Genomic DNA, 27,660 nt, shown 5'->3' on the forward strand with positions numbered 1-27,660 from the left:
ATTGTGCTCTAAAATCCGCAGTTTTTGTTTGTGTGTGTAGAAAATTAAATATAATATTTCATCTGACCTTTGCATGCTGTATTATTAAATATAATGAATAGTCAATTTACTTGATGAAATAAAATAGTGATTGCTGCTAAAACACCCTTAAAAGTATTTCATTGTGTGGTGACAGAAAATGAACACTCAAACCAGCCGTGGACAGTGTAATAAGTATTTTATTGCATTTTATAATGCCATTGTCAATAATTAGTACAGATTACATGCAACTAGAACTACTGTACAGTTTTTTTATTGTCTGCATGGGCAGACACAAGAAGATTCAGGTTACAAATACACAGATATATGTGTTTTTTTTTTTATACAGCATGAAGAAAAAATGGCAGTGACTGGCATAAACATGGTCACCCCGGGGTAAAAACAATAACGGTGGATGGCTAGTTGCCTTTTTTTTTCTCTATACCATCTCAGAACCACCACCTATTCTTCCCCCAAAGTCTCATTTGAAAGATAAAACAAAACGAAACAACAAAAAAAAAACAAAAGTAAACAAAAATATTATATATATATAATAAACTAAGTACATAGAAGTCACTGCTGAAAAATTTACACACATTCTTAAGATGCGATGAAAAGGAGAGCTGAAGTGGTAGTTCCGTTCCATTGGCCAAAAAAAAAAGTTAACACCATTCGGGCTTAAACTCCCTTTGCTAGGGTCCCTTTTCCTGGACAATACGTCGCCTTTAGAGCCGTCTGTCAAGGGCAGTGGCACTTTACGCCAATCACAGCGCTCGGTGCTGGCATGAATGTGGTGGTGGCTGCTGTGGTAGAAAGTGGTAAAGCAGTAGAAAAGTTTGCTGAGAGAGAGTGAGAGAGAGAGAGAGAGCGTTGGTGCTGAAACACTGCTCACAGGTGCCGGTTCACCTTCGTTACGTCTTAGTTTGGTTACGACTGTGGTAGATTTGACCACTTTGGAGTACGAAAAAAAAAAATCTACGCACAACCACTTTGGTGGACGTAGAAGATGAACGGCAGTTTCTGAAAGCCTTTCTGGAGTCTTATTTGGTATGCTGCTGGAAAACGAACAAGAAAAAAACGAACAATCGACAACAAAAAAAGAAACATAAATAATGTTATATTATCCTCTGCAGACCGAGCTTCTCCCCAAGAGCTAAAATCAATAGAACTGAGACTAAAAAATAATCTAAAACCCAACTAAATCCATTGGAGTGCCATTATTTTTTAAATTTCCAATGGCATTCAATACAACTAAAGCAAACTAGAGCGAACTAAAGTGAAAAAAGGAAGCCAGTAAACCAGTGAAGACACAAGCATTAGCATTAGCATTGTTTAGAACTGTTCGCTAATGCTAATTGCACCAATAAGTGCCTTCCCACCAAGCCTGCTGGGTCAAGAGTCAACAAGAACGACACCACGCCAACACCACCAGCCACCGCGCCAACACGAAGCTAAAGCTACCGCCACATAAAGCGCCACTGCCACCGTTAGCGACGGCTACGCCGCCTTTATCACTACAGGAATGATTGGGTTTAAAGGGAGTCTGTACACACATATCGGCACCTAAAAAGGACCCACGAATAAAAGTCCCGCCTCAGATTTGCTCTTTTTGAAAAGCAAGAGAGGGCTACATATTTTTCTTCAGGTCTGTTTTTAACGTATTCCTCTTTCTCCTCAAGCGAGGTTTTGGTCCTGTCTTCTTTTTTTTTGGATTTTTGAGAAAAAAAAAGTCCTTCTGAGGTATCGTTACACAACGAGTTCAACTTTTTTTTTTTAACTTTGTGTTTTCTCGCATTTTTCATTTTTCGTTTTTTTTTCCTTAAAAATGCATAAATGCCATCATTATACAGAGACAAAAAGTATCAAAATAGACCTAACTAAGATAAATATACAAACAGGTGTTTACCTAAACCACTTATCTAACTTTTTTAACCTTTTATTTGTTTTTGTTTATTTTTTGACATTTTTTATTCTTCGAGATAATACACAAAACAAAAACAAAAAAAAGAAAAAAGAAAAAAAAAAGAAATAAAAAAAACAAAAAAATCATCGTCCCAGACGTTTTATGAAGGAAAAAATGAGAAAATAAATCATGAAAAACAAACCTATTTAACCGTGATACCTGCAACACATAATATGATAAATACATACACTTCAGCATAAGCAATACAGTATAGGAATTCTGAAGCTCAAAGCTTTACAATAGCTAGACAAAGTGTAAAAAAAAAAAAGAAAAATCAAATTCAGAATAAAAATAACAAAAAGCAAAAAATAAAATGAAATAAAAAATTGAAAAAAAGCAATCGGGGGAAATAAAAGTGCCCTTGAGAGCAAAGCCAGTAAAGAAGAGCAGTAATAATAATATACATCAATAATAATAATAGTAATACATCATTACAACAAGATTGTAAGAGTATCCAAAGTGTTGTGGTGATCGCTAATACCGTCGACGTGTCAGTCTTACATCTTTATAAAATAAAACAACTTTGTATACAGGTGTACCTTTTTTTTTTTGTTAAAGCACGATTGACCGTTTGTATTCAGTGAATGCAGCAGTTCCGTATTACTGAGAGAGTCAGTAAAAAAAATCCGTTATAGTTTTCCGTTATTTTTATCTGTATTTTATCATCATCCATCCGTGTATTTATTTATTTATTTTTTCAAGAGTGTAGCGTGTAGAAGTTTCTCTTTGGAAATTTTGGTTTAGTAAAAGTTTTATTTCGCTCGCACGTGTGCAGTCCTGTAGCCAAGCTCGCCTGAGCTCACCTTTGATCGGAATGACCTTTGCCTTTGACCCCGTTTACACCTGGTCACTTCATGGGTATTTAGTATCTTAATATTTAGTATCTTAATTGTATCTGGATGAAGCCAAATTATGTGTAAAAAATGCAAAAAAGTGTAAAAAGACCAATACATTATTAAAAGTTTGATTTAATGGAAAAAAACTGAGTACTCGTCTTTCTCTTCCTGAATAACCGTAAGCTGATGACATGTTTTTAACCCTTTCAGACCTGAATTATGTTTCAGTGAAAAATAGAGAAAAACCTGTATAAAAAATATTAAATCCAGTTAACTAAAGAATTTGATAGATTTTTTAAGGTGTTTAACACTTTTATTTTAGATTTGATTTTCACCTTTTTACTTCACAAATCATCCATGAACAGTTTATCATGTTAACATGATAACAGTGTTCTAAATACACATAAACAGATAAAATTTGATTGATAAAAATTAGCTTTTAATTTTAGTGGGTGGGGCTAAGCTACGGTACATTTTTGATTGACTGGAAAATGTTGTATTCTGATGGACAACAGGCTTAAATAAGCGTTATGTGCAAGAAAACATCGGGAAAAAAAAGAAAACACATTCTGTCCATTGTAACACATTGGACGCAGGGTCTGAAAGGGTTTAACTATAAAAAATGTAATTGCTGCCGTTTTTTATTTAATAATGCAAGAAAATAGCTGTAAAAGTGTGGCAATTTTCTGGCACCTAAACACCAGTAATAACTGGCACACAATATGCAAATTTGCGTATTCCATCTTATTCAGCAACATCATGGAATCCAGATACTATACAGTCCAGAAACAGGTCACATGACTTGCCCTAACAGCTGTAAACAATGCCCAGGCACAAATAATACCCAGGTGTAAATGTTGCCCAGGTATAAACGGGGTCCTCAAGTTGTTTTTGAGCTACAGAATGAAAAACTGTATTAGTCCCACTGTATTAGTCACTTCCCGTCAGCCAGCCGGAGCGCCGCAGACACTCGAGTGTGGTTTTCCACATCCACGTCCTGCCCAAACCCCCCACCGTCCGTTTTTCCCCCCACCCGAAGCCGTCACAAAGCCACACTCTGCATTAATTGGAAAGCGGGGGCCGCTGAACGGAGCGAAGCTTGGCGTTAGTTAATGCATTCTGCCCATCATCGTTCCTGACACCCAACTGACTGCCCCATCCAGTGCGCTCTAATGACTGGCCGTCTCATTGGCTTAAAGCGGGGCCTGGCCCCTCATTATGCATGCGGAATTAGAACACACAATTAAGCCTCCGCGCGAATCCAGAGGACGTATATATGTGTGTAGACATATATGTGGACGATAGGCTAATATACTAACGGCTCACTTAAAGATGGCGATGGACTGTGCAGTTTTTTTGTGGTTTGGAGTAGACCTTAAAAAAACGGGAGTCAGCATTTGTTTGTTTGTTTGTTTTTTTTTTTCATTTTGGAATTCGGTTTGGTTGTTATCGTTCGTCATAGGGCGAAGAGGTAGTCATATCTGTTGTTTTTTTTTTCATTTTCTTTCATCCCAGTAGTGCGATGCGTGTAAGAGTGTGTTAGAGTGTGTTACAAGTGTATGTTTTCTTTTTTTTCCCATTCATGCTAACGCTAATGTTAATGCTAATGATAATTCATTTGGACTCAAAAGAGATAAGCCAGCGCGAGCTGTCTGTTCACGAGCACACATCAAAAGAAGCGTATTTTGGTTCTCAACTAGGTTTGAAAGAGGATGAACGAGATAACGACACGTACGAGTGCGAGCGACGGTGAGCGTCTTTCGTTGGCGTCGTCGGCGTCTTTTTTTCTTGTTGTCGTGGACTACTTTTGAAAGGAGGTAGAGGCGACATTTTTGGTTTTTTATCTCACAAGCGTCCGTCCTTAAACCAGGTGCGACAAACCTCTCTTGAATTGAGAAATGAAAGAAAGAAAGAAAAAAAGAAGAAAGAACAAAAAAGAAACTTGAGAAAGCGATTTTGTCCTATTGTCTATTGTTTTTTAAAAACGTTTCCACCAGATCAAATGCAAGTCTGAAGTGCAATCACGGCTGAAACTGTCCAATCAAAGCTTTTAAAAGACTTCCGCTCCTGTCAATCATTCGACATTTGTTTTACGTGAACGATGCGTGTTTATCTTCCGAACCGTAATTTTCAAAGGACTTTCTCAGCACCAGTAAAAACCAGCAAATAAAATATGTTAATTAATTTCCAAACAATTAAATCGTAAATTAGCGAATTTTGACGTGTTTAAAAATGCACCAGATGAAGACATTGTTTTTTTGTTGTTGTTGTTGTCATGCTTATTTTGGTGAAATGCTTGCCGAGTTTATTTTTTGGTATTTGTCGCTTAAACTGAAGTGTATTTTGAAGTGTTACATGATACACACTGCAAAAAAAAAACTGACGGAAATAAATTACGGAACATAGGAAAAGGAACACTGAGCGTTTTCTGCTGGCTTCTACAGAGTCAAATATAAATTTCTCGCTGTTCTTCGCTGTCATTCAAGTGCCTTAATTGCGTAAAAGCAATCTTGCAAAGTTGTAAAGAAATCTTAGACGTTTTCTGTTTTCCGTAAATGTATTTTTTTTTTATTTTACGGAAAGTGAAGTTGTGTTCTTAACACTGCCATTGCCTAAGCATTAAGTGCTTAACTGTATTTTTTTTTTTCAACTAAAAGAACTGCAAGAGGCTTATTTATTTAATACTGTTTGTCTCTCTCTCTTTTTTTTATTTGGCCTCATTCCGTAAATAATTTGAACTCATTCGCGTAACGTATACTTAAAGACGGGCTTTTTATCTTTTTTCTCAAACCACCAAATTCTCTTTTGCATCTCATACTTTGGTTTTTTGGAATTCTCTGTACTGTAAGTTATGAAGAATATCTTAATGAATAATATTTAAGCTAATAAAATAAAATAAAATAATAATTAAAGCAATGACTGTCCTTTTGGCCATTTTTTTTTTTTTTGGAATAAAAAAGGAATTAAAAAAAAAAACATGGAGGGTTTTTGGTTTACTACAAATCTCTTTGGTAACCTGTAACGAAAGCAAAATGGGGAGGAAATTAAAACGTAAATAAAATTAAAACTTAAAAAAGAAACATCAGAAGAATTTGGCGTGGCACTGCTGAGAATGGTTATTTTCTAGTTTGGAATTTTTACGGAAAGCAAAAAAAAAAGAAGCTTTTAAAAATCTCACATGCGAACCAGACACTTTTTTTTTCTCAACTCACACAGTGAATTGTAGATAACTTTCATATATCTAGATACTATAGATCTTTGAAACTGATATGGAGAGTCACCATGTCGGCTAAGCCACAGCAAGTATCCTCTTGGTAACGGAGTTAAGAGGAAACACCGTGGTATGAGGTATTCCGTGACCGCAATGTCGTATTATTTGTTTTCATTTTTTTTTTTTACTCATTAAAGCGATGCTTTGTATCACAGCTGATGTTCATCCACCAGTAAGAAAAAAAAAGAAAACAAAACCAACAGAATGTTTCTTAAAAAAAAAAGAAAACAAATATATGATGTAGAAATACGGAAAATACAGTAAAAACATAGTAAAAGTGAAGACTACTGAACAAGTGACTGAATTAGGGTTAGGGGTTCATCCTGGAACCTTCAAGGAACCTGTACCATGTGACCCACCACTTTGATCTAGCCCATCTTAGCCCATTATAGTCTATCGTTACTAAACAGTCTCTCTTTTTTTTCTATGTATCTTCTCTGCCAGGGTAGTGTGTAAAATAAATTTTGTGATTTTTTGTGTTTTTGGAATTTGTGGTTTATCCTTGGAATTTGTAGATTGAATTTAGAAACAATGTCACACTGTTTCCTTTTCTCTGGCTGAAACATGTTAAATGTACAGAATTCTGAAATATAAAAAAAAAAAAAACATATTGTTGCTGTTAAGCAAAATTTTTGAATTTGAAAATTTTCCGTTTTTGATTTTTGACATTCAAATTCAAAATAATTCATTATTGTTTTTAAAGATTTTAACTCTATATTGAGCACTATTCATTCACCTATTCAATATTGTGGAGATATCAAATAAGAAATCTTCTCTAATTTTACCAAAATTTTCCATATTTTTTCTGTATTTGTGAATCCTGTACAGAAAGCACTCATCAACATGCCACCCAGAAGAGAGGAACAGTATTACATGAAAATTCTGAAAGAAGGGTTATTGTTTGATATTATTTTTGCTATTATTATTAATATCAATATCAATATCAATATATTATCAAAGTCCAGCCCCTTTTTTCGGAATGGTGACAGTGAATTGAATGCATCGATAATAATAATCAATAAAAAAGTATATATAATACTAATAAAATCAACATACAGAGACATACAGTATTTATAACCAAAGTACATCACAATGCAAAACGTTGATCCTTTTTAGAAAGAGCCGACAATGGATGTGAAATCAAAGAGAATCGAAAGCTACCTCACGTATTATATAACAATCCATCCAACCGTACGGTCCGTCAGTCTGTCCGTTTTTTTAATACGAGCCTCCTGTCGGTCCGCTGCGAAATCCAGCACCAGTTGGTCCTGCTTCCTTTTTCCTGAAATGCCATTTTTGGGAATAATTTCTTGTTTTTTTTTTTTGTATTGGTTGAACAAAAGCAGAGAGAGAAAGAGAGAGAGAATGATAGGTAGAGAGAGATACGTAAAAGAAGGAAATACGGAAATACGGAAAACAAAACGTCCTAGCTGCTTGTTTTTCCCCCAGCTTGCCTGTCTGATATCATCAGATATCATCAGACAGTGACATCAGACAGCAGAGATATAGGAGAATAGGCCAGTCAGTCCGAGTGTCCGAGCACTAAAGGTTAACACTGCTCCGAAACGAGAAAAGCAACATCCTCCGTTTCTTCTTTCTGTTGTTCTTTGAGTAACTAACAGTGGGATCAGGGGTCAGCGTTCAACCGTCCATCTGTCCAACACTCATACTTTCATTCTGTGATAATGCCACTCTGCATTTCTGGAAAAACACAGGGATAAGAAAGCCGTATGGCTCTGAACGGGACCCCGATTGGACCCTTGATAATATCCCCCCCAAAAAAGGTCAAGGACAGAAATGAGGACATTCTGAAAGGACATTCCGTAGGACAGTCTGAAGATGAGTCTGTTGTCTTCTGTTGCCTTCTCCTTTTCTCCTTTGAGCATCAATCTGAGGTAAACCACAAACCCACTGTACTGTAGTTTAGCTGTTCAGCCCAAAGCCAAGCAGTAGCAGTGTTCTCAGGCAAAAATTATTATAATAAACAAAACAAAAGAAATAAAGATTAAAGCTGATAACAAGAAAATAAAGAAAGACGACTCGCCTCGGGGAGGGGATAGGGGCATTTGGAGCGCTGTGTTTGACTGCAGCAGTTTTAAACTGGCCGATCTCAGTGTCCAACAAACACGCACCGCATCGGTACCAGTCCGAAATCTGAAAAATCCGTAATCACATACGTCAGCGAGCGACTGGCTGGCTCCGGTGGATGGGTGGCGCAGAAATAGTCTCTGGGAGTTTAGTTTAGAATGTGTTTCCTTAGTCTTTAGTGATCAGAAGCACAAAATCAATAAAAAAGAACAATAAAAAAAGATAAAGGGAAAGGAAAAACAAAAACGAGAAAAAACAAAAACAATGCATGTTCCGTGTTTTTGCATGAAGAAGCGACGAGGTCTAACCCTGTTTTGGTTTCATGTGACGTTTGTAGTTTTGTGGTTCCGTATCACCTCTCGTTGTTTTCCTCGCTTGTCTGTGGTCATTATTAACGTTATTAACACCTTTTTTTTGGGAAAGGAAGCAGAGCCGGGGTCTTCTCCTGGCTCCGCCCACCTCTTCCTTGCTCCTCCTACTCCAGCTCCTCAGTGGGAAGCTCCTCATCCATGTCACGCTCATCACCGGGCATGCTCAGGTTTTGAGTGACGGACGCCATCAGGGACACGGGCCTGCTGTCCTCCTCCATCTCGGCCGGCTCCTCCTTCACGTGGATCTGGTGTCTGGAGCATAAAAAAAATTACATGAATTATTTTAAAAAATGTGCTATAAAATACTGTAGTTTATTAGATGTTTACCCTTTTTATTGAGACAGGGATACTTTATTATAAAATAGAATATTATGACACCAGACAGCATTATTTCATGTTTTATTTAATAGGCTGTGTTAAAAAAAACATTGATAAACTGAAGTATACAAATAATAACATTTGAAATACAAAAAAATGGGCCATTATGAACAGTACTTGTTCTGATCAAATCAAAAAGATAGATAGGTTAACAGGTGAAAAGTGTGAGAGGATTAATGAGTGAAGGGGTGAATATGTGAATGTGCGAGTGGGTGAAGGGGTGATTGTGTAAAGAGGTGAACTCGTGAAATGGTGTGAAGGAGTGGATGATTGAGTGGATGAAGAGGTGAATGTGTAAATAGGTGAAAGTAGGAAGCAGTGGATGTTTGAAGGGGTGATTTTGTGAAGGGGTGAATAAGTAAAGGAGTGAATGGTTGAATAGGCAAAAGGAATGAATGGTTGAAAGGGTTAAAGGGGTAAATAGATTGATTATTGAGTGGCTGAATGGGTGAAGGGGTAAAGGGACGAATGGGTGAAAATGGCAAATGTGTGAGGGGGAAAGGATAAAGGGATGGATGTGTAAAGGGGTGAATTTGTGAAGGGATGAATAGGCAAAATGGGTAAATGGTTAAAGGGATTAAAAGTAAAATTGGATGATGATTGAGTGGCTGAATGGATAAAGGGGAAAGGGGATAAGTGGGTGAAAATGGCAAATGTGTGAGGGGGGAAAGGATAAAGGGGTGAATGGGTGAAGGACTGAACAGTCAAAAGGAGTGAATGGTTAAAGGGTTAAAGAGGCAAATTTGATTGATGATTGAGTGGCTGAATGGTTAAATGGGTAAAATGTAGAAGTGTTAAGGGGTTAACCGGACAAGGGATAAATGAGTGAATTGTAAAGGGTATAAATGGGTTAATTAGGGGTTTAATTAGGGGTTAATTAGTAAAGGGGTGAATGGGTGAATAGGTGAAGAGAAAAATGGGTGAACAGGATGAAGGGGTAAATCAGTGAAGGTGGGAATAAGTGAAGGTGTGAAGAGGTGAAGGTGTGAAGAGGTGAAGGTGTAAATCAGTGAAGGGGTGAATTGATGGCATGCTGGCTTACCCATACTGTTGCGGGGACAGGCCGGGGCTGCAGCTGCCGTTGCTGTTCACCTGCTCCACAGTGCTGCTGACGTCGTCATGCCCCACGTGCAACATGTTGAGGCTGGCGCCCGTGCTGTTGCTCATCAGGGTGGGGCTGTTCAGGAGGCTCAGACTGCTCTCTGCCAGCGCTGCCTGCATGGGCACACACACACATATATACACACATTAAACACACACTCTACGGTGAAGCTCACAGTCATTTTTTAAACAAAAAATGTGTATATATACAGAGATAGCTAGGTGTTGGCAGGTTCCAGCTGTTTCTGTACTTTGCTTTAAGAGTAAACGGTACAAAAAAAAACAGGTCCACAGCCTGGTAGACATAGACATGTTTATAATCCATCTCCAGGTCCAGTGAGGTTGGGTTATACAGGTCAGAGAGGACGTCAGTGATTCCTTTGCCTCAGGGTGTGTCTTGCTGTGTATTTAGATATTAACTATAATATATATGTAATCTAGTAATCTACAAGCTGTGTGAAAGAATTTGAGAGTTTAGGGTCATAAAACTGATTTATTATCATAATTAAAGCTGTATGGGGCTGTAGGTATGGTAGACTGAGCTCAGGTAGAAACTTGCTGAGAACTTTTTGGGAAAAGGTTTCACAGCTGGACTGGTTTATGATTGGGCCAGGGAGTGGCTTTACTGGAGTCATCAATATACAGGTCTGAACATCACCTGGTTTATTTCTGCTCCATGCTTTTATACGATTTAACTAAGTAAAGAATAAGAATTTTAACCTATCTATCAAGACTGCTGTAACTGGAGGCTACCACGGCTAGCTGTGTAGGTAAATTCATATAAACATATAGTTTAATATAGTTATTTAACTATTTATGCTGTAATTGAGCTTTTAATCTGCTATTAAATCACTTAAGCTTTAAGCTAATATACAGTTAAGGTTAGTTACCTCCAAAAATAATAAAAATAATGTAGGTAATATTTAATTAGCTAGTTAGCTTTAGCTAGAGTTTATTTTTGATTATCAGCTTCAACTAAATAAAATATATATTATTATCATATTAAGTTAACTTGTTTTGGTTTAAGTTATTTCAGTTTAAGGTGGCTAATTTCCAAGTAAGTTAGCTAGCTTAACTAGTGAGGCAGTGTGTTTACGGGTAGTTAGCTAATTAGCTAGCTAACCTAATGCTAGCTAACATTATACATTCTTTTTGTACATTTCATTTTTAGATAAATACCTCTAAAACTACTTATATTAACTAGCTAACTAGCTACATTTAATATTCAGGCATTTAACTTCTGTAACTTTACCTACCTGGGTGTATTTTTGGTTATCTTGTAGTTAGCTAGTTAGTTAGCTAACCTAACGCTAGCTAACATTGTATATTCTTTTAAATAGAGTGTCTCTTGGTAAACATGCTAACGCTAGCTGTAACAGTCAACCTTAGGGGTTATTAAAGTTTTTAATAAGTTATTTTTAAGGCTGAATTTGTGGAGAAAAGCTCTTTAAATAACAATTAAAGCTAGTTAGCTAATGTTTATACATAAATATGACATTATTATTAATATTAATATCATATATTGTATGATAAGTAAAATATTAATAATAATAATAATAATAATAATAATAATAATAATAATAATAATAATAATAATAATAATTAACGTGACAGACCTCATTACAATATAAGTCTATTAGTTTGTGGATCTGATATCTCACAGTTTGGAAATATAAATACAATTTTGTAGATATGCTGCTGTAATGTCATGTCATTTGAATTATTCATTTAATAATATTTTATTAAACTAATTAATATTTTAGCAAAAAAACTGTTTTTATGCTAATGTAAAATCTGCTAATAAATATACTCTTCATTATGTACTATAATGAATTTATTTATTTATTATTATTATTATTATTATTAATATTATTTACTTATTCTACATAATATAAATATATAGGTTATGTGTAATTCTTTATATTGCAGCTGTAACTGTATTGCTGTAACTGTAAATGCAATTTCCTATCTAAATGCAAGTTCTAGCTATCTAGATATGTTTTTAAGGGAAAAAATATATTTTAAAACATTTACAATTGTCATAAAATACTACAAATGTGACTGAAAAAAATAGGCAACTAAAATTATGTTTCTTTTTATGTTTTAAACTATTTTTCTGAGAAATCAATGAGCACATGAGCCCACAGGGTTTTTGTAGGAGATGTAGTTCAGTGTGTCACCACTAGGGGTCCCCTCGCCTCCACACAACAGCTCCCAAACCGCCGTGCATTTCTCCACAGCCGAGACCCACTGCCTCCTACCTTCCATTCTACTGTACTCTACTGTTTAAGGTTTGTTTGTTTGCTTGTTTGTTTTTAAATGCAAAAAACTCTATATTTTTCACAGTTATATTCTTACTATATTGTGTAAATTTAGTTTACATGTTTGTATTAATTTTTTAATTATATATAATTATAGTATTTTAGTTCTGTGTGAATGGAAAATTACCAAAAAATCATGGCTATGTATGTAAGAAATAAACTTTGAATTTGAACTGAAATTATTTTTGTCATTTAAAAAAAAAAAAAAAAAAACTTTTACTGTACTTTATTCAAAGGAAACCAAAAATATTTTAAACATAAGCATTTAGTGTAATAAATGTCATTCTCGGTTTTGTTAAACCCTTCTCACAATTTGCCAAATTCCTACAAAAACACACAAAATTTAAAAGAATTTTTGCTATAAAAAAGGAAGTCGTTTATACAGCTTATAAAGGGGATGTCGTCAAAAGTGATGGTTTCAGACGGAGGAAAGAAACACATCCTGGCATTTTAATGGATGAAGGTGAAGGAAAGGAGACAGAGTTCTGCTCAGTGTCTCACAGTTTTCCCGCACTCCACTTCGAAACGAGCCGAGCCGAGAATTTGCCAATATGTGCCGCAAAGGAAAGGAGAGAAAGGAGAGAGAGAGTGACATAGAGATAGACATAAAGGAAAAGAGAGAGAGAAAGAGAGCGAGAGAGAGACATTGAGACAAACCTAAAGGAAAATTAATGTTTGTCCACTGTAGTGGACTTAAGTGTGGGACATAAAATTTAGGCAGCATTTCTGTATAAATCTGTTTGCCACAGTTGTGGGGGCGTGGCAAACAAAACACAGGGACTTTCTTTTCTAAATGCTGGTCATTGCAGCTTTCATTATTTTTTGCTAAATAAAAAACAATTTGCTTCATTAAAATGAGAAGACAAAATACACTTTTATTCAGTGTGTTTTGTAGTGGATGTACAGGATGTATATAAATCTGTTTTATTTTCTGTTAAATTTTGTGTGTTTTGTAGGAATTTGGCAAATTGTGAGAACAGTTTAACACAACCGAGGATGACGTTTTTTACGCTAAATGCTTATATTTAAAATATTTTGTTTTTTAAAATGACAAAAATAATTGGAGTTCAAATTCAAAGTGTATTTGTTACATACATAGTCATGACTTCAGAAATCAGTATTTGATGGAATAACCCTGTTTTTTTATCACAGTTTTCATGCATCTTGGCATATTCTCCTCCACCAGCCTTACACACTGCTTTTGGATAACTTTATGCCACTTCTGGTGGAAAAATGTAAGCAGTTCAGCTTGGTTTGATGGCTTGTGAACATTCATCATCCTCTTGATTAAAAGAAGTCGTCTCTTATTTTTTCCAGAGCTGTATATATATATATATATATATATATAGGCCATTATTTAACTCTCACAGGGACAGGCCAGAATTGTTGGATCTGAACCGGGTCAGCCCTGGGTTAATTAAAACTAATGGCCACCAGCAAGGAGGACTATTTTTATTTCTAAAAATATAACAAACTAACACTACCACTAAACCATTACCTCTCCAACCCTTTTAGAAAAACAACAGCAGATGCTCACATGCTGGGATATACCAGGTGGTACTTAACATCATGTGACATCTATGAAAGCTGTGCAATCATGATTTACACTATATCACTTATGGGCGGAAGAGCAGAAACTTTTTTATCTTTTAGTGGATGTAAATGTAAAAAGATTAAATGACAATTTTTTGGGAAGTATTTATTTGATACATATTTTATCACAAAACTGTCACGCAGTGTAAATGATAGCTGCTGCGTTCAAATGATAATTTTATAGTAAGATGTATAGGTTGGCTTTTCAGAATTTGAAAACTTATTTGAAACCATGCTTGATTAATTTAATGATTCATTTTTCTAATCCAGTAGAGATCATCAAAAGCGACCAGATCGTAAAGAATCTTGTTACATTACACTAAAATGTTTTATCATGGTATAATGGTATAATTTTAGGAGTTATGCAGTAAGAGAAACGAGATTTTGCTCAAATTAGTGAATATTTGAATGTACTGTGTATGATTAAAATATGGTACACGCAGTACACACAGTACCATTGCACTCAATGAGAAAATGTCAAGTGGGATGGCAAAGCTGGCATTAAAGCAATGAATAAATTAGAAAATAATTAAAATAAAGATTGAATGAGAATATGTGAGTCCATATCTATGGAATAAGTGTTTAATAATATTCAAAAAATGTATAAAAATGAAGAAAGAAAAAAACAAACTTATTTTTTTAAGTCAAAGAGCTGCAGTGCATTTCTCCTCATCACGGTGTGATCTTGTGTGTGTGTGTGTGTGTGTGTGTGCATGCTCTTTTGTTAAAGCTTTGTTTATGTGTGGCCTTTTCGGGATGAGCGCTTCTATTTCCATAGTGATGGGCCGCCGGGTCAGTGTGGGACAAACTGGGCCAAGACGAAGCCTGTGTGTGTGTGTGTGTGTGTGTGTGCTGGCCTGTGATTAGCTGGGCTGTTTGTTTGTCAGGCGCTGACACGGCTTGTCCTGTGAGGAGACGGATGAGCACTGAGCTGACAGAGAGTGAGCGAGTGAGACACACACACACACACACACACAGCGCGAGCACACAGAGACCGACCTCCTAGATCCATCTCTGCTCCGTCACAGTGTGTGGGAAAAATATACACAGACAGATAGATGTGTACAGAGTAAGAGACACACACACACACAGTCACAGACGTGGATGCATCCCCCTGATAGTAAGAAACAGAAACACACACTCCTTCACACTCTGTCTGTGTCGGATTGCAATGCTATGCGGAAGAAAGATAAAAGTTACCAGACGCAAAAGATCTGAGTGACCCTTGGTCATATATATTGAGCTACACATAGAGAAGTAGTGTCTAACAAAGTTGTAGAGGTTCCTAATGGCGTGCAGTATGTGGACGAGCATTGTCCTGTTGGAATAGCGCAGTGAAGCGAACTATCACTGACATAATAGGCCTTAAATAGGTGATACAAAACCCTTTTTCTCTGCTGAAAATTAGGGAGTTATTTATACTGGCTGTTCACTTTTTACTCAATTTAATAATTTCAGATCAGTAGGACTAGTAATCAACCCCAAATTCTGCATATTTGAAAATAGATATGAAAAATTAGACAATCGTAATGAAAGAAAAGGTTTGGAGGTTTTAAAATGCCTGTAATGAAGACCGAGGGTGATTTGGCATAGTACAAAATTGCACCCTGCACAATCACATTCACCAGGTCTTCTGGATGTGCATGCGTGACAACGATCTCTTGATTTTTAATACCCTTGATTTTTAATTTCAGAAGAAACAATATATTTTGCCCATGTAGTATACATACAGCTCTGGAAAAAATTCTGAAAAGTTCAGAAATCAATATTTGGGGAAAAAAAACTGTTTTTTATTAACAGTTTTCATGCATCTTGGCATGTTCTACTCCACCAGTCTTACACACTGCTTTTGGATAACTCTATGCCACCCCTGGTGCAAAAATTCAATATATTCTTATATTCCAGAGGTTTTCAATGTGGTAAAATCAAAGAATCTCATCATTTTTAAGTGGTCTCTTATTTTTTTCTAGAGTTGTATAAACGTTTAGTGTACACTGGGGTTTCTGAGCAGGGAACGCCGAGCAGATTCTCAGCAGCGTGACACAGTGGCTTTCAAATGGATTTTCTAGGACAGACACTAATTTTATGCTGTGACCTTAATTGACAAATACTTGATGCTATAAATCACGGCGGGCTGGCTGAGAGAGAGAGTGAGTGAGTGTGTGTGTATGAGTGTGTGTGTGTGCGTGTGGGTGGGGGGGTCGAAGGGAAGAGGAGGTTTGGGAGAATGTGCTAATTAGTGGAGGAAATTGATATCAGTGCCCTTGTGCGCTTGATCTGGCCTGCGCCTGAGAGTGTACGCGTACGCATATGTGTGTATATATATGTGTGTATGTGTGCTTCTTTCTCTCTGTCTCGCTCTCTCATATATACATATATATACAGTACACACACACTTACCTGATAGCTGGCATTAAGTGAGCCGAAGCCCAATCCAGAGATCATGTTCTTCACCAGAGTGGGACTTCTGCACAAGACAGAGGAAAGAGACATAGTCATTTTGGAGCACTTCTATTGGTCTATTGGTAATTGGACATTGGACTGTAATATGGCAACTCACATTAAGTGATATTCAGGCTGGCTTAAAGTGTTACTAAAAAATAACATGGAAAACTCAAGTCAATAAAAATTGCAAAAGCAACAGATACTGTTAAAGCACCAATATATACAGCATGTATAGAATCTTTAAAATGTTAAAAAAATTTTCAGCATGCCAGAAATTGCAATGTAACTTTAACGTGAATTTGACAAAACTACTGCATGTTCACAAGAACTGAGTAACGCTGTGTTAACCAGTGCATATTAGAAATATGTAAAATCCTGTATTATTACCCCACTGCCTCAGTTCACATGCTTGTCTAAATTTCAGTAATGGTTATGTCACATCTCACAGCTTGCCCAGAAATGCATGTGTAAAAGTGTGTATTCCACTTCTCAAAAAACAGACAAATTGTTGCCTAATCAGGCCTAAAAACTATTTTTAACCCTTCAGTTTTTACCTAAATATGAATATGAGCAGTTGTTGTTAACTCACTGTCTCATTATTTCATAAATGGATCAATAGAAATTGGGGGGTTAGTTATAAAACATTATAAAAGTGTCACAGCCAACTAACTCTCCAGTGTTTAGGCTGCACTATAGTTTCATAATTTATGATGTATGGATCTATATATATATATATTTTTTATTTTTTTTTCAAAATTACTTACGAATAAAACCTTCTTATATATTGAACGTTATTAGGGTTTTTTGCTCCAGTAAAGCTTTGTTTTACCATGTTTAACTTGTTAAACTGTTGTTTAGTTAATTAATACATTTAGACAACTGCCTATCAAGCTGACATTCAATCAGATACTTGCTGTTTGTTTATTTATTCATCAACTACTATTTTTTTTCTCTTTGTTTATGGCAGAAACAGTTGTTTAGTGTTTTAAGACACCGGTTAAAAAAATCATCTTGTGACATAAATTCCCTCAGTAACAATACTAACAAATCACACTGTTAGTCGCTATAGATATGGTGTTTTCAATATTTTATTTTAATGTACAGCATGTGTTTTATGTGTTTGATTTTGGTGTTATGAATAAATACCGATACTAACTTTACTAACATTATACGTTATTATACGCTATCATGGTTTACGTCATATCGTATTCATATCGTAATGACCCTTTTTACTCATTATGGAAGTACATGGATACGCACTGTTATACGTTGATGATGATGTAAGTGGAACTTTTTTTTTCCATGTGTTTTTCCAATTATTACCTAATGCAGCTGACATCCAATCAGCTACTTATTATTTGTTTATTGACTGACTGTCTCAAAGACTCAGGAAATTGTCTTGTGACATAATTTCCTCCAATAACGATAATAGCACACTGCCTTCTGGCCCACCCTCACTGTGGAAGAACGCAAGTCAGGCAGAACCGAAAGCTCCGGGTGACAAAAGGCAGAGCAGTGAATTACGCAGAGCTTCCCGAGCACCAGCAGCCATTACAATAATACCGCCAACACCGCGCGTGCATCCGAGCAGACACCCAAAAACATGAATACACACAGCGGCTCGTCGGCAGTTATTCAATCTGACAAAGCGTATTGTTGTGTATAAACACACCCACACACACACACACACACACACATGCTCAGGGTGTGTGCTGCAGGCAGAAATGTGGCGAGCCAGTCGTCAGCGGGTAATATGCTGTCGTCTCGCTGGCAGGCCTTGAGAAAGCGGCTAACATCTGTTTGCACAAATGCGAGCCGGCGCGTTCCTCTGCCGTGCATCTGCTTGCCGTGTTCGCTAAACACTACAGACACCGAGGGGAAACACATATACACACACACACACAGCACAAAAGAGACCTTTGTGCTTTTTCACCACACAGGCAGCAATAGGGTAATGATGGTTAGCCCATTAGGCTAATCACACCCGCCAATAGCGATTACCTCCTCGCTCACAGGCAGGACCCACCGGCCGGCAGACCCGCCGCGGCCCACATGCTGCCGGACCCACTGCCAGACCCGCTGCCAGACCCAACCAATCTATTTACCTCTATTTTACTCAAACAGCCGTTCAGCCTTTATTGCATCCAGCTGGTTTGTAACACCTGTAATAACGGCTGAAGCGAGAGAATAACATCTTGAATCTTTAGACACGTGGCCTTTCCTATTTCTATATCCTGCCATTTGTTCTGCATATTCTACACTGTCAATGTGTTTCATTTTCGCAATGTTGTTCAGACTACAAGGTTGGAAACCTTTAGGTAAATGTAGAAGTCGACTGTGCGTCAATGTATGCTAAATGCATAATAAATGATTACATAATTTTACAGAATTTAAATGAATACACAAATGACTGCACCTAATATCATGCAAATACGCTAGAAATTGGGACTGGAGAGTTAAAGTTTTGGAATTTTGAGAAAAAAAAACACCTATTTTACATAATTTTTCACAATGCTCTATTACCTGTTGTTTAGCTGTTTGTTTTGCAGTGTTTTATTTTTATAAAGATGCATAGCATCGAAGTAAATTCTGAAAGGTTGGAAATGAAAGTCCAGGCTTTTGGTACATATAAATGTAAACATAATTAACGACATACTCAAATGCAAATAAATGAAAGAAATAACCTGTAACTAAGGGTTAATAAAAGCTGAAAGCTCTAGTGTACAGAATGATGCTGTACTGAATAGATCTCAAAGAATTTATTTGAACTTTAATTTACTGTAGTGTAATGTTTTTAAATGCAATGTAAATAGAAGGGACTGCATAGTTAAGCAAGTCATTACATTATTCAAAAGTTAGCTGTCTGTTCCTTTGCTGTTCTTATTGTAGTGTTTTATGATTGTGAGTAGACAGTGTAATTGACTGCATACTTAAATATGCACCGTAATTACCTAATTACATTTGAACAGTACACATAGTCTGTAACCTTTTACAGACTAATAATGGCTGAAAGGGCCTTAGTGTGTAGGTGAACCACCTACTTTACAGGATGTTGTTGCTCTGATTGGGTTTCAAAGGGCTGGCATTATGCCACTGTAGCATTGATACCTGGCATCATGCCACAGTGCCCATGGCTTTCCACTGCCCATCAACCAATCAAATGTAATCTGAAGCTGTTAAGCCAGGAAATTTACTGTATCAAATTTTACACAGTAATAAAAGGATGTCTTCCGGTTTACTGACTTCACCAATAAGTATGTATGTCAATCATATATTTGAATGTTATATTATTTTATTCATGTGGAAATTAATCAAGTAAGTTTGATATATCACCCCTTTTTTCACACACATTTCTGCTTATAATCCCAAATAAAGCATTTTGGATTATAAAGCATTATAAAGTTTTATCATTATAAAGCATTAACATTGTTTATTTGGCTTTAGATCGGCACGAAAAGGGTTCAAGGGGTCTACTTACCCGGTCATCTTTGGTGGTCTCCTCTTTTGGTATTCCACTTCATCCACAGTCCAAACGGCACCCTTGACATTCTCCACCCGCACAAAGCACTTGTGCAGGCTCAGGTTATGGCGCACGGCATTCTGGGTAGGCGAGAAAAATAGAAAACGAAAGAAAAAAGTTTAATTGAAAAACATTTACGTACATCTGTGAAAATGGAGGTCATTGGTTTGCCAATTCGGTATTAATATTCACATCCTATATTCAAGTTTGGTGTTTGAGAACCAGGGATCTTGACTCGCTAGCCATGGTATAGTCATAGTCTTGTATGGTCAGGTATGGTCATAGGCTTGGCTAATGACACGTGGGGCCCTATACTGGTTCTGGGATGCTAGCAAGGGTGGCACCTCGAAGGTTTGCCACAGAGTGTGTGGAGGTCTGTTGGTTTAGGGAAATGGAGAGGGGTGCCATTGGTTCCATAGTTCGGTAGTTGAGAACCAAGGGTCTTGAAGTTATAGCAATGCCCAGCGTTCATGTATGGCAGGTGTGGGCTTGGTTGAGGTCCTGTAAAACTTTGACTGAGGCACAAAATTGGGATTGGCTTATGCCATGCAAGACCCTTGCCTGGTTTTAAGATAGATTGGTTAGTGGTACCTCCATGGTTGGCCTCAGATTGTGTTTCCCTGCACTCTGGAGGTCACTGGGGTGCCATTGGTATCATCATGGTTAAGTGGTTGAGAACCAGGGGTCTTGAACCACTAGCCATTAGAAACCCCAGTAAAATGGTTCTGGAACTAGGGAATCTTGACTCAATAGCCATGCCCAGGTTTCAGTCACCATAAGCAATAAGATGCTTGAGCCTCTTGGTGTGTCTTTGTTTGGGGAGCTTTGAGCAGCCTTAGAGTGTATTCCCTACACTCTGGAGGTCTGTTGGTTCAGGGGAAGACCAAGGGGAGCCATTGGTATCATACTTTAGTGTGTCTAGAACCAGGGGGTCTTGCCCTGCTAGCTGTTCCCAGGGTTCAGGCATGGTCATGGCTTGGCTTATACAATGAGATACTCCAGTAAAATGGTTCTGCTGGTCTACAAGTAGTCCTGGAATCAGGGGTCTCGCCCTACCAGCTGTTCCCAGGGTTCAGGCATGGTCGTAGGCTTGGCTAATAACAAGAAGGTGTGCCATCCATATGAGTGCTCCGTGGTTTAAAACATTTTTAATATTTAATGTAAACAAATGAGAGGAAGCAAAAGCGACCGAGAAAAAAGATAAACCAGGAGAGCGAGGGGGAGAGAATAGCAAAATTAAGAGCTGGTCATGTGACATTGCTGGAAATGCAATTACAGTAGGGCCTCATATAAACAGTCTTTAATAATAGCATAAATCTTCGTCTACCTGCTTTCTAATTAAAAGCCTGGATGTGACGATAAGCACGATAAAAAAAAAAAAACGATTTCAGATTGCACAGCGGAGTTAGGAGAGGGATGTGTGTGGGTTGAGTTGAGTTTATCTCCTCATCTCATATTCCTCGCTGCATACACACACTATTACACACACACATGATTACACACAATACCCCCCCACACACACATACAGTATACAGTATATGCACACATGCACATGCGGCGGCACCAATTAAGTGCACATTCCACCAAGGGGTAGTGACAATAGGGTGCCACACCATCACAACAGCAGTAGGAGGTGAAAAAAATATTATATTAACCTTTTCATGCTCAGCTTATCTTTTTGGTGTAACACATTTGGAGTCGCTGTATCTTATTGAAGAAGGTGTGGAACATGGCTGTGCCATCTTTATCAACTGTCTTTTTGTTTTAATTTCTCGATAAAATGCCATCTGAAATATTTATAATTTTGTATATTTCAAAAATATTCAACACACATTTAATAATACGCCAAAAAATAATAATACACAAACAGCCATTGTTTTTTGTTGGTAAAGGCATTAAAGGGTTAAAAAAAATAATATAAAAAAGTAGAGGTGTATATGTTATTCTAAACTAATCCACACATGCTATTTGTTTAAAAAAATAATAATAATAATCCATCGTTGTAATCAATTATTTACATTTTATTAATTGTTTTCTTGGTGAGGACATAAAGACAATAGTTTAAAAAATAACAATAATAATAATAATGCTTTAATCTTCTTCGCAAAAAATATACATATATGTAAGAAAAAGAAACAAAAAAAATCTGCCCCATCCTAACCATCCACCCCCCCCAACAGTCAGTGTTCCCGCCCCCCCTCCATTTTTTTTTTTTTATAAATTTCACTAATCAGCCACTATCTAGAATAACACCCCCAAGGGAAGCCCCTTCCTTTTCATCTGCTATTTGTAGTTTGTTCATGCCCAATTTCATTACCAATTTTAATTCGTGTATAATTAAATCCTGTGTATTTTTTCTGACACGCATTTTTTTTTCCTTCTTCCCCCTCCTAATCCATGAGGGAGGGACTGCTGCCGATGCCGGAATCACTCCTAACCGTAATTACAAGTGCCATAATCAGACGAGGCCTCCCTCCTTTGAATAAATTTCCCCCATGCAGGAGCGATGATGCTTGGTTTTGCAAATTAGTATGACCCCAATTTCAGCCTGCCACCTCGCCAATTTTATTTGCATTCCCATCCGTGATGAAAGACTAATTCTCCCAGTTAAAACATTAGCAGCAATTTAAAGGGGGTCAGCCTTGGCAGACATAAACAAAATGCCTCGCTGGCTGACTGGCTGGCTGGCTGGGTGTGTGGGTGCGGTTGCGGGTGGGTGAGGGTGAGGATGGGCATAGATGTACGCCTGTGTGTGTGTGTGTGGCACGGGTGACGGGGTGGCTGCTCTGGAGAGGGACAGAAGTCTGTCGTGACGTGGGTGTCAAACGGTGTGTCTTGCGTCCTCGAGTGTCAGTGCCCACACCGCACAAAAGGAAGAGAGGGAGGAAAAAAAAAAAGCAGGAGTCCGCCATTTTAGCGCACCGTGGCTATCTGTCTTCCCGCGGCCGTGTTAACGAACCTGCGGGCTAACGAATGAATGAGCTAAAGCGTTAAGGCACAGCCATTTTAAACAACGCACAGACACCCACACAGCTAAATGCCGGCCATCCATTAAACACTCCAGAACACAAGTCGCTGTAATGGGCTTAAATACGGAATAGCTTAGCGCCAAGACACGAGGCTAAGCACTCATCTTTAGCACAACAGCCATTAAATTACACATGGCTCAGCGCATAAAGCAGGGACCAGCGCGGGGCTAAATACTGATGAAAACACTCCAGAGGAGCCGGTGCAACAGCAGGATTAAGCAGTGCCAGGCAGAGTTTATAATAATGTGCTTATACAGGGCTGGATGCTTCATAGCATAGAAAGCCGTGTAATAAAGCTATTCCGAGGGGTATGCAGTTGGGCTCGCTGTTTTTACTAGTATTTTGTCCTGTGATGGGTAGTTTAAGACATGTTTACTATGTGTCATCCACACCTTTTTAGAAAACAAAGCATTTTAAGGGCATTTTCTCACATATAGTTGGTTTGCTTTGGTTTGGTCTGGTCTTGTTTGGCTTGGGTATGTTTGGTTTGGTGTAATTTGGTCTTGTTTGGTCTGAATAGATTTGGCTTGGGGCCTAGTCTGGTTTGCTTTTCTGGTATGATCTTGTTTGACACAGGGAAAAATCCAAGCTCACCCAAATCAATGCATCTCAACAAACCATGCAACCAGTGTTCTCCATTATTGGTCAAACCAAAGGGTGGAATGTGGGCTAGGTGGGATCCAAATGGACATGATCTCTGAATGGGTCTTTTGCTTAATGTGTCATTACCAAGACTGGTACCAACTGGCCTCCCTTCTTAAATGTGCCCCATTATTAAAATTCACCTTAATCTAGGCACCTTCTAGGCCCCTCGTGCAGTGTAGAAGCTCTCAGATGGCTCTCAGTTGGGCTACCCATATAGTCCCTATGGCTGGGCATGTCTTTTGTACTGAGCTCCAGTAACCCACTTTCACCTCACATTCACTTGTTTGAGGCCAAATATCATTTCATTCCATTTTCAGCCTGAATATCCATGGGATGACACCACATTTCTTCTCGATTCTCTAGACACCCATCATTCTCAACGATTGCTCCCTGTTTGATAGTACAGCAATCATTTATAAAGCTATAAAACTCTGCTCAACTTGACTTGAGCTGGAACTGCAGGAACAAAACTGAACTGCAGGCCTCAAAAAATGACTGTAGGCAGACATCAAAAACCCTCCGCAAGCAAACACACTGTGGGAGCGTGCACTCCAAGAAGAGCATTAAGATAAATGGGGGTGGATCGCGGTTCCAGGCAGTGTCCATCTTCTACCTAAGAGACAGCCTCCGACTGATCAATGACTTCCCCCAGCTCCCCAGCTCTGACTTTCTATGAAATATGGATGGCCATTAAGAGTGCCGGAGAACATAGATCGCCATTTCTATATTTAATACTGGGGCCAAACGACTGGCAGGAGAGTGAGAGCGAGCGAGAGAGGTGGCGGAAGAGGTGGAGGAGGAGAAAGTGAGGATATAGCCATTAATTGTTAAATTTCATAAAAGTGAAATGAGTTGTTAAAGATATTCCTGCCACCTTCTTGACTTCTCTTCTCGTTTTCCTCCATCTTTAACCTCATCCCACTGCTTTTGGGTATTAAAGCCTAGAGAGGTCACTGCCTTCTACCTTCTCACTTTCTCTTTCTGGCATGCTGTCGCTCAAAGCTCAGGCAAATTAGCCCAAAAGGCCAAGCCAGGCTGGACTATGCAAGACTAGCCTGGACCAGTAGGCACTTGAGACACATTGGTAAGAAGGCGCCAGGATCAGGGGTCCAGTGACATCTCCATATGGGTACAAGAGCTGAGAGTAGGACACTCTGGAGCTTTTTAATGACTAGTGAGGTCGAGAGAGAGATCTAGGATAGTGCATTTGATGGGTTGCATACGAAGCCAGAGTATACCTTTAATGACCTCTAATGACCAAACTGACTGCACTGACCCAAACCACAAGCCCAGAGCTTTTAGTGGCTGCAAGGAGTGGGGCAAAGGCTGGGGCTGCAGCTTGTGGAAGTGGCTACCAATTAACCCATTCACTCACTAGAAGTCCTCCATCACATAACTTGTCTGGGCTTGCAATGGTCTGACACTACAAGGGTAAAGACAAGTGCATGTGAAGTCAACCCTGCCTGTTTTGCAATTGCCACCACTGCAGAATCATACGCACCCAAAGGAAAGTGCTGGATCCCCAGCTCTGATACATTAGCCAACAAATGCCTCATCACAATGGAATACTTGGCTGTATGCCCTCTCAGACTCTGGCTGCTGATAGCAAACGAGATTGACCCTGGATTTAAACTCATGATCCTTGGACCAAAGTCTTAGTCGCCTGAGCCAGGATAAATTCTTATTTAATACCCTTAATTTAGGAAGAAACAACATCCCAAATGCATCCCAAGCACAGTTCCAGAACATCTGCAAGTCAAGACAAACCTAATGTGTTGTCCCAACACCAAAGGCTAATGAAGGATATACAGAAAGAGACTGAATCTACAGTGAATCTACAATGGACAGGAGGAGAAATGACGAAGCAGGAGGTAAACGAGTTTCCTATTGCTTTTCAGTATCAGCTCCCCCACACTGTGGGCAATGCGGTAGCCGAACCGCATGCAGGCGAAGCGGCCGACTGGACATTAAAGCCCAGAGGTAAACACACGCAGGTGGGGGTCTGGTTGGCAGGGGCAGGACGTGCAGAGCACCGTGACTGGAGGAGGCCGGGTTCCTGGGGGAAGCGTCCCACAGAGCGAGGCGGGCTGGAGGTGGGCCGGAGATGCAGAGCTGAGATAGAGCGGGCAGTTGAGCAGCAGGGCGCAGCCTAATCAAGCAGGCCAAATTAAAGTGGCAGATAAGGGAAGCGCGGCATCGCACCAGTACGTGCCTGTGGTCTGATAAAACAAAGCCACAGGGCACAAGTATGTGTGTGTGTGTCTGTGTATGTAGCCAGCAAGAGCAGCTTGACACCATAAGCAAGAGAGGTTCATGCATAATCATAGAGGCAGAGGAATGTTGCCATGATAGAATATTCCAGAAACTTGGAAACTTTCGAAATCTCTTTTTGAAATTTAGAATTCTTAATGTATAGTTCTAAGTGCTTGGCACAGAAACTGTTTTTCATGGGTTGTACCTTGACGGTTCTCAAAACCAGTTTTTAAAAGCAGGTCTAACTCAACCCAACTCTAGAGATCTTTGTACATTGTCACCTAAAGATTAAACAAGCCAATATTTAGTAATTTGGTCAATTTACTCAAATCCCACAATGGGTGGGGTGGAATTGCTTGAGTACGAACCGAGGAACCACTATTGCTCTGTTATCCTTGCACACTCCAGAACAGTCATCCCAATGCCAACTAGCATTTGACATGCTGTATACAGAACATTAGACTGCCTGGCTGGCATAACCTCACATAGCTATCTCTCCCATAGCAATGCCTGATAGACAATTGAGAGGGCAAACCAGGACGGTGCAAGAGACGGTGATACAGAGAATGGAAAAAGGAACAGAAGAGGGGGGCTTGAGCGGCTGAGGGTCATGCCCTGGCTGGACGGGAGAGCGCCGGCATCATTAATTACGGCTGCTTGTTATCAGAGCGTTCTGCTGGTGGGCTGTATTGTGGCCAGACCCAGAGTGGCCATTGGAACCGGGGTAGAATTTACTACTGTTTGCATCAGGCAGAACAATGGGCTGACTCACTGGGTCTGCAGTTTATCCACAGCGGGACAGCGTGGCGGCGGGAGATGCTGAGCCTCAGAGTTAAGGCAGGAAGTAGACTATACTGTACGTCTAAATGTTTGTAGACGTCCTTTATAATGAATGTATTCTACTGTACATTCAGCTACTTTAAGCTGCTACATTCAAGTTGCACTAATTGCAAACTCAGATGTGCAATTGCTTGCATTACACAGCTACAGTTCGTAGTCTAGTTCTTGTAGTAGAGAAGTATTGCCCATTGACTCCATGCCTCCAAGGGTCAGGTATGCAATCAAATCTGCACAGCAATGCTTTAAAATCTAGTGGAAAGTCTTGCCTTGCCTTCATGGACTCTATTTTTTATACCCTATCGGTATTTACTCAAATTATATTGGCTAGTATCAGACTTTATCTGTACTATAGAAAATTTGCCAACCATTAGTTTTTATTGTAAGGAAGTTTTGGCTTGGAAAGTTTTCTTTTCAGGCTACAAAATTATGCAGAAATGCTGAACTCAGAAATAATCCTTAAACTTTTAATTATTTATTTATTACAATAATCAAAAAAAGTGCTCACCTTCCATGTTGCCGTATTTCTCCTGAAATAGGCGAACATCCGTGTAAACCAGTTGTAGATTTCGTTGAGAGTCAACTGTCGGTCAGGGGATTCCAGTATGGCCTACAGGGAGAGAGAGGGAGAGAGAAAGTGAGAGAGAGAGAGAGAGAGAGAGAGAGGGAGAGAGAGAAAAAGAGAGATAGTGGTGATTTTAAATGGCTGCTATTAGAAGCACATTAGCTGATGAGCCATCTGCGGGCACTGTGCCGTGACTGGAGGTGCATTTCAGCATGGCTGACACTCAGAAACGCTTAGGAGTCATCATAAATCTATAGCTATGAATGCAGTTACTGTAGGTGCTGGTCCAACTAGGAGAGCTGGTCTTGGGCAGGATCAACAGGACCATGATCTGATTTGTTTGCAGTCCGAAAACACTCTTTTTTAAATGTTTTGGACAAATTTATCAATAGACAAATAAAAAGAACTTGTTTTGTGCAGAAGTTC

At 38.6% G+C, this 27,660-nt stretch overlaps 1 protein-coding gene across 2 annotated transcripts in view; it reads right to left on the minus strand.

Moving 5' to 3' along the window:
- Nucleotides 1-200: 200 nt before the first annotated feature.
- foxp4 (forkhead box P4) overlaps nucleotides 201-27,660 on the minus strand; it is a 226,470-nt gene continuing 199,010 nt past the window's right edge. The window contains exons 14-19 of one of the 2 annotated variants that reach the window (XM_049472009.1): nucleotides 27,178-27,279; nucleotides 19,864-19,985; nucleotides 16,501-16,533; nucleotides 16,341-16,407; nucleotides 9,968-10,140; nucleotides 201-8,799 (exon numbers count right to left, since the gene is read on the minus strand). In XM_049472009.1, the coding sequence (XP_049327966.1) occupies nucleotides 8,652-8,799; nucleotides 9,968-10,140; nucleotides 16,341-16,407; nucleotides 16,501-16,533; nucleotides 19,864-19,985; nucleotides 27,178-27,279 (645 nt within the window). In that variant the 3' untranslated portion in view covers nucleotides 201-8,651. The remainder of the gene's footprint in view (nucleotides 8,800-9,967; nucleotides 10,141-16,340; nucleotides 16,408-16,500; nucleotides 16,534-19,863; nucleotides 19,986-27,177; nucleotides 27,280-27,660) is intronic. The other variant, XM_022682717.2, reaches the window with a different exon arrangement.

Source organism: Astyanax mexicanus, chromosome 24, assembly GCF_023375975.1.
Source record: "Astyanax mexicanus isolate ESR-SI-001 chromosome 24, AstMex3_surface, whole genome shotgun sequence".
In the NCBI taxonomy this organism is placed as follows: domain Eukaryota; kingdom Metazoa; phylum Chordata; class Actinopteri; order Characiformes; family Acestrorhamphidae; genus Astyanax; species Astyanax mexicanus.